The sequence below is a fragment of the Procambarus clarkii genome, chromosome 63 (genome assembly GCF_040958095.1).
Source record: "Procambarus clarkii isolate CNS0578487 chromosome 63, FALCON_Pclarkii_2.0, whole genome shotgun sequence".
NCBI lineage: Eukaryota > Metazoa > Arthropoda > Malacostraca > Decapoda > Cambaridae > Procambarus > Procambarus clarkii.
In genome coordinates, this window is record NC_091212.1 from 15,853,752 (window position 1) to 15,866,342 (window position 12,591).

The 12,591-nt window shown below is 48.9% G+C and overlaps 1 protein-coding gene across 5 annotated transcripts in view; it reads left to right on the forward strand.

Moving 5' to 3' along the window:
• The window catches only part of LanA (laminin subunit alpha), a 550,694-nt gene that overhangs the window by 46,803 nt on the left and 491,300 nt on the right, over positions 1 to 12,591 (forward strand). For all 5 annotated transcript variants that reach the window (XM_069308774.1, XM_069308775.1, XM_069308777.1 and 2 more), the window contains exons 3-6: positions 503 to 630; positions 10,232 to 10,340; positions 10,452 to 10,622; positions 10,748 to 10,961. In XM_069308774.1, coding sequence (XP_069164875.1) covers positions 503 to 630; positions 10,232 to 10,340; positions 10,452 to 10,622; positions 10,748 to 10,961 — 622 coding nt within the window. The remainder of the gene's footprint in view (positions 1 to 502; positions 631 to 10,231; positions 10,341 to 10,451; positions 10,623 to 10,747; positions 10,962 to 12,591) is intronic.

Sequence of the window (12,591 nt, forward strand, 5' to 3'; positions counted from 1 at the left end):
TTTGGCGGGGGTTTCGGGAGCTGACCCACAGATGGCGTGTTTGTCACTGCTCCAGGCACGGACGCTGGATCCGGGTTCGTAACAGTTGACCAAATTGTATTTTTGCTGTTTTGCTGCCATGTTCCCCCTTTTTTATTTATATATTGTCTCAACACATTTTATACTTTAATCTCAATTAGTATTAAGTTTTAGTCTTTAGTGTTTTTCCTGCCCGAAATGCTTTGCGTAATAGTGGCTTTAGGCATTGTATGTACTAGCTCTATCGATAAATTCAGCAATATTTGTACCACCCCTTGTATGTATGTACTTTACCTGAATAAACATTTGAATTTGAATTTTGAATTTGATTTTTTTAAAGTATTTTGTCTATACAGTACCTGGTTTTTCAAGGAATGCATCCCTTGCAGTTTATGTGGGTTTACAATATATAGTGAACATGTAATATTGAATACCAATACTGTAAAGCTTCATTACTTTAAACTTCCTTTTTTATTTACTACAGCTATTCCAAGTTGCCTATGTACTGATAAAGATGGGGAACTCTCCCCGTCCTGGTGTCTGGGTCTTGGAACGATCGGTGGACAATGGAGAAACTTATACACCTTGGCAATATTTTGCTGACAGTCAAGGGTATGCTATGTAACTTTGTGTTATGAAATACAGCTGTATGTTAAGATATTTGCTGTATTGTGGAGTATTTTACTAACTTTGTGTAACAAAATCACATCATTTAATTATAGGACCTTTGAGCTTTCTCATCAATGTTTGTTTAAAAACTTCAGTGAATTTTCTTAATATTTTTGTTTCCACATTCAGACCCAACAGTGTTTGCTTCTACTGCCTGTGCTATTTTCTGTCTGTACCACTTCTGTCTTCCTCAGTTCTATCACTTTGAAAATAAAAGTGTTGTATGAAATGAAAACACCCAGTTGGTTCCCCTGAAGCTGTACACTGAAATGGTTCCCCTCTACCAGGCTGCATCAGCCATGGAGTTCTTAAGGTTTATCTGTAACCAGCACCAGAATATCTGACCTCCCTCACAGAGGTGCAGGGAGATCAGGTTCTCACTGACCTCCCTCACGGGGAAGTGGAAGTGTCTCATGTGGTGAAACACTTCCACCCTCCAGCTCAGACCCCAGCACATGGTGAGACACTTCCATCCTCCAGCTCAGACCCCAGCACATAGTGAGATACTTCCACCCTCCAGCTCGGACCCCAGCACATAGTGAGACACTTCCATCCTCCAGCTCAGACCCCAGCACATAGTGAGACACTTCCACCCTCCAGCTCAGACCCCAGTAGGTGGTGAGACACTTCCACTATCCCACTCATACAAGTTGGGTAGGTGGGGACAAACAATCTTGCATTAGTTTTGAGAGAATTTTATCTGTTTACATAGTTGGGGGAATTCATTCGGTGGATTTTGAGGCTTTGGACTTTTCTTAACCCGGCAGTGGTTTGTTTCAACACATTGCCTTTCTGGTAGCCTTTCCCAGTGAGGTGACAAAATGCCACCAGCTCCTCTGTAAGGGGGCCAGGTTCTGGCAGTTGTCCCTACTGGGTCAAAAGAACTCCATGTCTGATGCAACCTGGTAGATGGGAACCATCTCAGTGTATAGTTTCTGAGAGCCACAAGGGGCTTCTCTAGATTTTTTTTTTTTTACATAATTCTTCCTTCATTTTGAACCTTCAACTCTACAAGATGTTTTTTCAACATCAGTGTTGTTTAGAAAGATCTCTTCTTTTCATTACCATTTTGCTGGCTTTGCTTTGTTTTATAGCCTTATTTTTCTGAAGCACATCAGTTTTCTTCAAACTGATAAAACCAGCTTTAAATGTAATGAAACGTCATTTTTCTGGGTGCGACCCCGGAGGCTTCCTGGAGCAACAGTCAATCGATGGAGTTCTAGGCCTACTGGGAACCACCGCCAGAACCTGATGCCAAGGCAAGCACACTGGACACAGGCCTGGAACCTAGTTCCTGCACATCTTCCTCGAGCCAATCCAAAGACAGCTCCAGCAGGGAAAAGAAGCATAAAACCGAAGCCAAATGCCCACAGGCGCACAAATCCTTGGCCACCAGGGATGCCAAAAGGGAGAGAATCTGCACGTGAAGCTGCACCTGGCCAATATCACAAGGAAGCACAGGGGCGAACAAGCACGCATTGAGGTGCTCAAAGTGGCCCCCCCCTCCCCCAGGAAAACCGAATGACCCCTAGTCAACTCCTGCCACTCAAGCGTACAGGTCCGACAGAATGCATGCCATGCCCCCCAACAAAAAGAAACGGCAGTCCGCCAGCCAGGAAAACTCTGGCACCTCATAACGCACTTAGTAAGGAAAAGAGGAACCAAACTCAAAAGAAGAAGGATCCATTATAGAGGCGTAATCTGGGTCTCACAGGAGGTAAGCCACAAGAATCACCTCCCTTGGTGGGATGCGGGACACTGAAAACCTCTGGAAGGAAGGAACCGAGTAACCCAAGGGAACCTGGAACCAAACCCGGCGAGGAGTAGAACTCATATCAAACTCATATAGGGAGGCAGATCCGGAAGGGGCAGTCCCCTAATCCACTCGAGTCTCACCACCAAGAAAACCCTGCCTCGACTCTGAAACCCTCAGATATTTGAGAGCTGGGAGCACGGGGGTGGGGGTGGGGCGGGGGGAGAAGCAGGATGATCCACAGCAGGGAAAGGACAAGGGGGCGCGGATGAAACCAAAGTCTAGGCGACTAACACCCCCAAGTCCGGGTACCTATAACCAAAGCGGGACATCCGGAAAGGCAACCAACCTAGCGAATTGCAGCAATCTAAACTGCGCATGCAATGCTGAAGTTGCCTGCACCAGAATATCAATATCGGTGGACTGTGTGAACTACAAGCAAAGAACACCACTCGCAGGACTCCGGGTCAAAAGTGTCATTGACCCAACAGGCAGCATGGAGGAGGCAAAGACAGTGTCACCCTGAGACAAGGGGACAGAGCAACCTTCAAACTTGCACGAAGCAAGGTGGAACTTAGAGGTCTCCTCCATCAGACCAAAGCCCCAGTGGGGGTTTTCAGGGCCCTTAGGCTGACTGCTAAGGGAAGCCCAGGCAAGGTACTGCCAACTGGTTATCCCAGAGCTACCAAGCAAACAAACTGAAAGCTAAACCCCTGTGACAGCTGAACTGTCTACCAATCACAAGAACCTAGTGGAAGGCCAACAAAATCATACAAGCGGTCCTTCAGCCACACCAGGCAGACCCCCTCCAGGCAACACAAAACAAAACAAAACAAAAACCCCCGCAAAAGCACAATGTTTTTAGGGGAACAGAACCGTTCGCTATGCGTATATCAGACAGCTGCACAGTACCTTGCGCCCCAGCCAGCGGCGATACTACCTCCTACCCAAGGTCAAACAGGAGTAAGAACAACCCTAGCTGAACCCAAAGGGCGGGCAATCACCAAGTAGCAAAAGAACCACACGGAGATAGTCTCCTGAGTGGCTTATAGAAGATAACCCTAAATGGCAAGAGCAGTACTTACAGTGCACCTAGGGAAGGCGACTCTAGGCTCTTGCTAGACCCAGTACTCGTGTTACTCCTGGCTCGCACACCACCCTACAGAAGAATATCACCGCTATGGACAGCACTGCTCAAAATGATGGAGCCAGAGTAGATCGACCGCCCCCAATCGCAACAATCTTTGAACTGGGGTTGAGTAGTTGGCGCGGGACGTTTGGGATCCCCCCTTTTCCCTCCCGGGAAGGGAGAGTTGCACAGACAGCAGCGTGGTGGCTGTGGTGACGTCATGCTTGTTTTCAATTGAGGAGTTCTGCTTGCTAGTTCGGCTTTTGGTTTGCAACTTTTTAACCAGCTATAGTTTGCTTTGGAATTCCTATCTTTCTGGGTGCCTGACTTGGTAGATGGCAGATATAGACTGCTTCTGCCAGACTGCTTCCAATTACATGGTGTCGTCTATAGGCCATTGCTCCTCGTGCCTCTCTGAGGGGGCCAGGTTCTGGCGCTGGTACCCGGTAGGGCTAAAACTCCATCGATTGACTGTTGCCATGGTATAACTCTGGGAAGACGAAGGGGCTTTCCACAGAAAATAGTTTTTGAAGGTTAACATTTTTCTGAAATTAGTTACATATTAATGTAGTTTAGCTCCTTCCATGCTTCATAATTTGGGTGTCATCTTTTCATCATGCCTGGCTTTTTCAATCCTCAATATTATGTTTTCTGAGGGAAGCCCCCTTCAGTTTCCTGGAGCTATCCAGGATGATATGTATATCATTAGACTTTGGCATCAATCAGTGTGAACAGAGTTCTAGGCCTACGGCCACGAGCCAAAACATGGTCCCCCTCAGAGAGGCACGAGGAGCAATGGCCTATAGAAATGCACATGGGATTTGGAGCATTCTATATCTGCCATCAACCGGGACAGGCACCTAATTAGGTAAGCACCCCAAAACAATCCCCTATTCTGGTTAAAAACAACTAAAATAATCAAACTCCCCCAAATAGAAAACTCCCAAATGAAAAGAGCAAACAAGCATGACGTCACACGCGCTGCGCCGCATGTCTGCGCAGCTCCCCCCTTGTTGGGGAGGGGGGGGAAGTGGGAGCCCCAGACCCCACCATGCAGGTGATCCACTCTGCAGTTCTTCGGCTGATGTGATTGTGGCATAGTAGTGTGACTCCAGCTCCAGACTCTCTCTGTGTTGTGCTGTACCTTGGGTCCAGTACTGCTCTTATGGTGGCGTGCGAGCTGGAAGTAATATTCACAGGTACTCAGGCTGCATGTTCTTAGGATTCCCTTCCCTGAGTGCCCTGTAAGTACCACCCTTACAGCTTGGGGTTCTCTTCCACAAGTCACCTTGAGGTCTACCTCTGTTGGTCTTTTGCTACTTGATGATTGACCACCCTGAGTGTGTTGGGGGGGTTTCCTCCCTTGTTTGCCTAGGGGTAATGGAATAGTTTTTTGCACTAGTAGGGACATGGGGTACTGCAAACCTAATTTTCACCTATAACAGTGGCCAGCTCTGTTCCTCCTGCATTGTCCTCTTACGAGGTTTTTCTTTTTCGTTTTTGCTTGGTGGTGGGGGGGGGGGGGGAGGGTCTGCCTGTGTGTCTCTTCCCCCCCAGTTATATTAAGGTTGACCTTCTGTTTTCGGTGGTACCCCTTGCTTCACCCTCGTGAGTGGGACACATCCCGGGGGTTAAGCTTTAGCAGCTTGTTTGGTAACATTGGGCATCGGTTAGCAGTACCCTGCCTGGGCTTGCCCTTAGCGATAATAGTCTAGGGGCCCTGGTAAACCCCAAGGGCAGACGGGATACAATGGATGCGACCCCCTGGGTCCCATCTCGCTTTGTGCGAGTTTGAGGGTTGCTCTGTCCCCTTGTCTCAGGGTGACGCTCATAGTTTTGCCTCCGCGTCATGCTGCCAATTGGGTCGGTGACACCTTCAACCCGGAGTTCTGTGAGCATTGTTGCTTTTTTGTGACTCAATTCACCCACTATACTGATGACATTATTCGGGTGCAGGCGGCTCGGGTGATGCAGACTAGGCTTAGGTTGCTGCAACGTGCTAGGGTGGTTGCTTCCACGGATGCCCCGAGGCTGCCCCGCTTTGCTTCTAGGGGATCCGAACTTGGAGGAATTAGTCACATTGGCCTTGGTTCAGTCTGCACCCCCTTTGTTCTTCCCCTGCTGCGGTTCATTCTGTCTCCCTCCCCCCCACCTGCTTCCGGCTCCTAAGCTTCTGAGGGCTTCGGGGTCGGGGCAGGGCTTAGAGGTTTCTGAGACTCGGGCGGTTTCAGGGGTTGCCCTTTCTGGGGTGGCAACAGAGGCATTCGAGTCGGTTCCTCCAGCAGTAACACTGGGGTCTGACCAGTGGGCCCCCTCTTCCTGCTTTTCCGGCTATCCTGGCTTTTTCTTGTGAGGCCGGGGTTTTGGAGGATGACTCGCCCCTGGGGCCTGACATGGAGGTCCCTGGGGATCGGGGAGGAGGTGACTTTGGGGCTTGGGCCCCATTGAACCCCACCTGGGTTTTCTGACCCTCAAAGCGGAGCTAACTGTTACAAAGAGTGGAGTTTTCCTCCCCCCCCCCCCTCTGCGCACGAGTTGGATTTGGGTTCAGCTCCTCCCCGGGTTTGGTTCCGTATCCCTGCGGGTCCTTTGGTGCCGTCTTTCTGGAGGTTTTTTAGATTCCTGCGTCTCGCCTACTGAGGTGCAGGCGGCCATTGCGGCTTACCTCCTGCACAACCCGGAATAAACCTCTACAATGGATCCGTCTTTCTTCAGGGTTAAATCTTCGTCTCCATACATATTCATTATGAGGTTCCAGAGTTGTCCTTGCTTGCAGACTGCCCGTTGTTGTCGTTGGATGCTTGAGGTGCTTTCTGTTGTACCCGCAGGCAGGGCTTGTGGGTGGAGCGAGGCTTGCTGGCTTTGGTCTTGTGTTTCTTTTCCCTTCTGGAGCTGTCTTTGGATGGGTATGCGGAGGATGTAGAGGTGCTTGGGGCCGTTCCTGGGTTTGGTGCCTTAGTCTCGGCTGTTTGTGAGTCGTCTGCACTTTTGAAGCTGTTTGTGCTGATCCTGTGGGATGTGAAGTCGCAGTATTTTGCTGCGCGTCTCTCGTGTCAACAGGTTGTGCTCGGAATCTGCTTGAGCCCTGGCTCTGGCTCTTAGATTGTCTTCGCTCTTTTGTCCCTTGCTGTTTGCGGACTCTGCAGTCGAGCAGTATATGTAGGCAGCTTCTTCCAGCTGTCGTCCGATGACCGACTTGTTGGTTCTCTGGGGGTCCTGGGTGGGTTCTTTCTGGAGGGGTCATGCCAGGGCTCGGGGTTCTGCTTGTTGGGGTAGGCCACAGGTGCCAGTTTCGGAGCCGGCGCTGCCTTCGACACCGTCTGTGTCTGGTCGGCATGGTGTTCGCTCTGTGCGCAGGTCGGGTTCTTGCAATGGGCATCGGCCCTTTCACGGTTCGCCCCATTGACAGGGTGATGAGAGAGAGGCTTGCTTTATTTGCCCACACCAGGTCTCACAATTTGCGGGCTTTTCGGGTTGTTTCTAGAGGCCTGCGGTGGCATCAGGGGCAACCCCGAACCTCCTTCAAGGGGTTCGGGGCTGGCAGGGCAGGCCTTTTTTCCGGTGCTCTGTCAGGTCATCTCGGAGTGGGTGCACTGGTGTGGTCGAAATGACGATATCTCTCAGGTGACTATCGTGCCTGTTTCCAGTTCCAAAACAAGACTGTGCGGACCTGTGATTCATTCTGGACCTGTACCATCTGAATCCCTGAGTTTCTTGCCCCCCTCCTTTTGGATGACCATTCTATCCCTGGTCCGGATTCTTGGATGGTGTCCCTGGACCTCAAGGACGCTTACTGGCATGTCCTGATTATCCGGGGTTCAGGGACTGGCTCGGTTTTGTTGTGGGGAAGCAGAGTTACCTTTTTCATTGTCTCTCTTTCAGGTTGAACCTGGCTCCTCGCATGTTCACACACCTTACCAGGGTTGTGGTGGCCCGTCTGCACTTTTAGGTGTTCAGGTGTTGGCTTACCTCGATGACTGGCTGGTGTAGGCTCTCAGTCGGTCCGTGTGTCTGCTTGCCAGGGGTTTGGTGCTTTCCCAGCTAGCTGGGTTCAGGTTCCCTGGTGAACTGGCGGAAGTCCCATCGGGTCCCCTCCCTGGTTCGGACCTGGCTGGGTATTGTTTGGGACTCTGGGTTGTGACTCATCTGCAAGCAAGGGGGGTTCAGTGCGGTCCTTGGCTCTTTGGGAGCTGATCGCTTCAGGTGACTCGTCTGCTGAGTTCTCAGGATTTGGCTTTCCTGGCGGTTCACGTCCAGGGGAGGGTCTCCTACGTCCTGGCAGAAGGCCTGTCCCAGTTCATTCCTCTGTCCACGGAATGGACGGTTCATGCCGACTCATTCAGTTGGCTCTGCCAGATGTTCTGGCGCCCGGAGGTGGACCTCTTCACGTTGGCGTGGTTGAGGCGTCTTTCAGCATATGTAGCGCCCTTCCTGACTACAAGGCCATCGGGACTGATGCCTTCCAGCAGGACAAGTCAAGGTTGGGATTCCTGTACCTCCTTCCTCCGGTTCAGCTGTTGTTCCAGGTCCTAGCTCGCTTGGAGACTTGCCAAGGGAGAGTAGTCCTCTTGGCCCCATGGTGGCTGGCCCAGCCTAGGTTTCAGGCGCTGCTTGCTCAGTGTTCAAACCCGGAGGTTTTTCTGCTGCTCCCCCTCTTTCAACAGATCATTCCGGTCCGTTACGAGATTGGTTTGCTCTTCCCCTCAAATCTTCACGTTTGGTCTTTTTGATTCCAGTCTATCAACATCTGTATGCTGATAAGGTGGCCTCTTTAATGGTGTCCCACTTACGGGCTTCGTCTTGGCGGCAGTATGAAGTTTCCTGGTGGTCCTTTTTTTTCTTTGTCTCTTCATTGCTGTACTTTGCTTTCTGTTAAGGTGGTTTTGTCCTTTCTCTTGTGGCCGTTTCAGGACCATCATCTTTTGCCGAATAGTGTCGCTTCGTATTGAGTGGCATTGGCGGAGCCACTGCAGCTTGCTTCAGTATTGATGTTACTTTGGCACCATTTCGCAAGCTGTCTCTAACGTTGTTTCACCTCCAGACTGCTTGTGCACAGCCTGAGCCCTCCTGGTCTTTGTACAGAGTGCTCTTGTGTCTGTCTTTGCCTCGGTTTGTTGTGGGCCCTTCGGTTCAGGATTGTTTTTCCAAAGCTCTTTTCTTGTTGGCATTGGCCTCTGGGAATCGGGTTGGGGAGCTTCATGCTCTCCTCCGGCGCAGGGGTTTCTGCTCTTTTATTCGTGGTGATAGGTTTGTTCATTTTCAGCCATCTCCTTTTCTGGCGAAGAATGAGACTGCTGCTTTTCAGAGGGGTCATTGGGTTGTTGATGCTTGGTTGGTCAGGCTGGGGGGGCATCATGTGTTGTGTCCGGTTGCAGCTCTCTGCCGTTAATTGCTCGCTACGGCCTCTGTGGCCGGGGACGCGCTTTGGGTTGATCCGGTTTCCCTTCTTCCCTGTTCTCGGGTTCCGGTCTCTCAGGTCGTCTGCAGGGTTATTTGGTCTAGCCAGCCTGCAGTCTATCCCTGTGCCCATGACGTTTGTAAGTTTGCTGTGCTTGGTGCCGTCTTCGGTAACATGTCCTGAACTGATATTCCGGCACGGTTTTTGGCGATTGGTCCTGGCTGCACGCTACCTTGTGAATGTTCCTGGGCCTAGTCAGGCCTGTGTCGCTTTGGGTTGGCGGTTGCAGCCTGTTGTCTCGACTTCAAGTTGAGATGCGAGCACCGACCGCCTCCCGGGTAAGTCAGTCTAGTTTTCGTCTTTGGTGAAGTAGCTTGGGGGAGTCAAAGGGGGCTTCCCCAAAAAACCCAGCATTGAATGTAGTGAAATGCCATTTTTTGGGTGATACCCGGAGGCTCCCCGAAAACCCTCCCTCCCTCTGGTCAGCGTTTTTTTCATGTGTTTTTGACATCCAGCCTCAGAACTGCAGGGTTGATTGCCGGCATGGTTGGTCTGGGCCTCCTTCTTCCCCCTCCTCGAGGAGGGGAAAGCTGCACAGACAATCGGCGAGGCTTGTGTGATGTCATGCTCGTCTGCTCATTTTCATTTGTGGAGTTCTGTCCACTCATTTGTCTATTTTAGTCGTTTTAACCAGAATAGGGGTTTGTTTTGGGGTGCTTACCTTTCTGGGTGGCTGTCCTGGTCGATGACAGATATAGAATGCTCCAAATCTCATGTGCATTTCTATAGGCTATTGCTCCTCGTGCCTCTCCAAGGGGGCCAGATTCTGGCTCATGGTCCCCGGTAGTCCTAGAACTCCAATCACACTGATGCCAAAGTCCAACGATATACATATCAGCCTGGATAGCTTTGGGGAGCCTTCGAGTCTCACCCAGAAAATGGCGTTTCATTATATTCAATGCTGGTTTTGCAATGAAGTCTTATGGCAAAGAGAAAAGAGTACGTTTGATAATAATGCACAGTAAAAATTTGGATTTTTTTAATTTATAGTGTTTTGTCTTGATTTTTGCAAAGTATTAACAAAAAGTTCCAGAATTTAAAAATAATTCCTAATTGTTTGACATTCTTAACTCCGGTGGAAACAAAATATTTGTATGATAAAAATATCAATGAGTCAATGAATTTTTTGTAAAATTATTTACATTCAGTATTTGTAATATATTACAGTATACTAATTAATGGAGATAATTACTCATACTTCCAGGGATTGTGAAAGTTTCTTTGGAAAGGAGAGCTTGAAGCCAATCAGCAACGATGATGATGTGACTTGTGTGACACATTTTTCAAAGGTGGTACCCTTGGAAGGTGGCGAGGTAAGGTGTTGCTATTTGTATGAAGTAAATCTTCTTATGTTTTCATATTCTAATTATATTTAATCTGTATTATGGTTACATTGTTATACTGTATAATATGCTTTATTTCAGATTGTGGTATCTCTTCTAAATAATAGACCATCAGCAAACAGTTTCTTCAACTCAACAGCACTACAAGAGTTCACAAGGGCCACAAATGTTCGACTTCGGTTATTGCGCACCAAAACTCTACTTGGTCACCTCATGTCTGTAGCAAGACAAGATCCAACAGTCACAAGAAGGGTATGAAAATAACTTTTTATTTACATCAGAATTTGCATATAACTTTTAACGTGCAGTTGTGTGTTTTGATGAAAAGTTATATGGATGAATTAGAGCTTCATAAAATTTATTGTGTTTCTTTTCAGTATTTTTACTCCATCAAAGACATCAGTATTGGTGGAAGGTGTGTGTGCAATGGTCATGCAGATGTTTGTGATATAACAGACCCCAATGACTTGTACAAGTTGCAGTGTCGATGTCAACACAACACTTGTGGATCTCAGTGCGAGACGTGCTGCCCGGGCTTTATTCAGAAGAAGTGGAGACCAGCAGGCTACCAGGATAGCTTTGTTTGTGAACGTAAGAAATTGTTTTATCAACCTCAGAGAGGTTCATGTTATCTAAAATGTTTAATGAATTCCTGAAGGTTCAATTATCTAAAAAGTAAAATAATCTTGTGGTAATTTTGATGCCTAAATCAGTAAAAAAATTGGGCAATTATAAAAGAGCCCAGCATGCAGTGATGGCTAAGGGTACCAAGGCAATGCTAATAGGTGTAATACTATAGATGATGATAAATAGGTAGTGGAATGGAAATTGACTCACTATTGAAGAGTACAAACTTGCACTTGCATAATTTTTTTATAACCGAATTCAAACAGTGGGATAGTGGATTTGCCTGTAAGCAAGTTGATGTGCAAGGATTGCATAAATAATTTTCTGTGGGGGAGCCCCTGCGGCTCCCTGGAGCTTATCAGGCTATTGTATGTTATATTAGACCGGGACATTAGCTAAGGAGTTCAGTCCTACCAGGGACCAGTGCCAGAAACTAGCCCCTTCAGAGAGGTTTCGGGAGCAATGGCCCTGGAAAACCCCCTTGTGGTTGGGGTTTTCCTTATCTGTCATCGACCGGGGTTAGGCACTCAGAAAGGTAGGCATAACAAAACAAACCACACATGGTAAAAAACTAAAACAAAAAACCGAACAGAGAGGTAGAAACTCCCTGCAATCCCAAGGAAACAAGCTTTTTTTGGAAACAAGCCACTTTTACCTCCGTCATGTTGCCTGTTGAGTCACTGACACCTTGACCCAGAGTCTTGCGAGAGATTTTCTCTGCTTGTTCTCCAGTACTCTCCTGATGTTATTACTGTTCAGAGTACAGGCGGTATCCATGTTGCAAGCGAGCTTAGGTTGCTGCAACACACAAGGTTGGTTTCCCACTCGGATGCACCGGGGCTGCCCCGTTTTGGTTAGGTGCTGTTTGCCTTTTTCCCCTCCCTGTTCCCGGCTCCAGGCTGTTTGCGGGTTTCGGGGTCGGGGCGGGGTTTAGTTGGGGCCGAGACTCGAGCGGTTTCGGGGGGCTGCCCCGTTCGGGTTGGGGACTGAGGTTTTTGAGCCTGTTCCTCCTGCCAAGGCTTCTGGGTCTTACCAGTGGCCCTTTCTTGCTGCCTTTCCCATGGACTCTTCCTTTTCTTTAAGGGCGGAAGGCTTGGAGGACGCCTCTGCCCCAGGGCCTCTGTTGCGGGTTCCTGGGGCTGTGGGGGATGCCTGCTAGCAATTCTGGGGCTGTTTGCCCTTGCCTGGGTTTTTTGCTTCTGGGTGGAGTTTTTCACTCATCCAGTCTGCTTGCTTCCCACTTTTGCTAGCGTGTTTTTGTATCTTTTGCATCAGTCACCGCCCCTGTTCTGGTGGCCATTTTCTTATGCTGGTTACCAGGCGTGGCCACCAGGGTGGCATTGCGGTTTGTTTACATGCGCCTGGGTGTACGAGCGAGTGTCTTGGGTGAGTTTTTCACCTTTTTCAGGGGTTTTATTTTCCTGATGTCGTTTCTTTGCTATTCTGGTGTTTTCTGCCCGTTTTCTGTTCCTCTGGGAATGTTTGAGTGTTGATTTTACACCAGGTTTTCCATTTGTCTGTTTTGGGTCTGGGCCCTATATAGGGTGTGGGCTCAGTGCCACTGTCTGTTTATGCTTGCTCCCACACCTTGTCC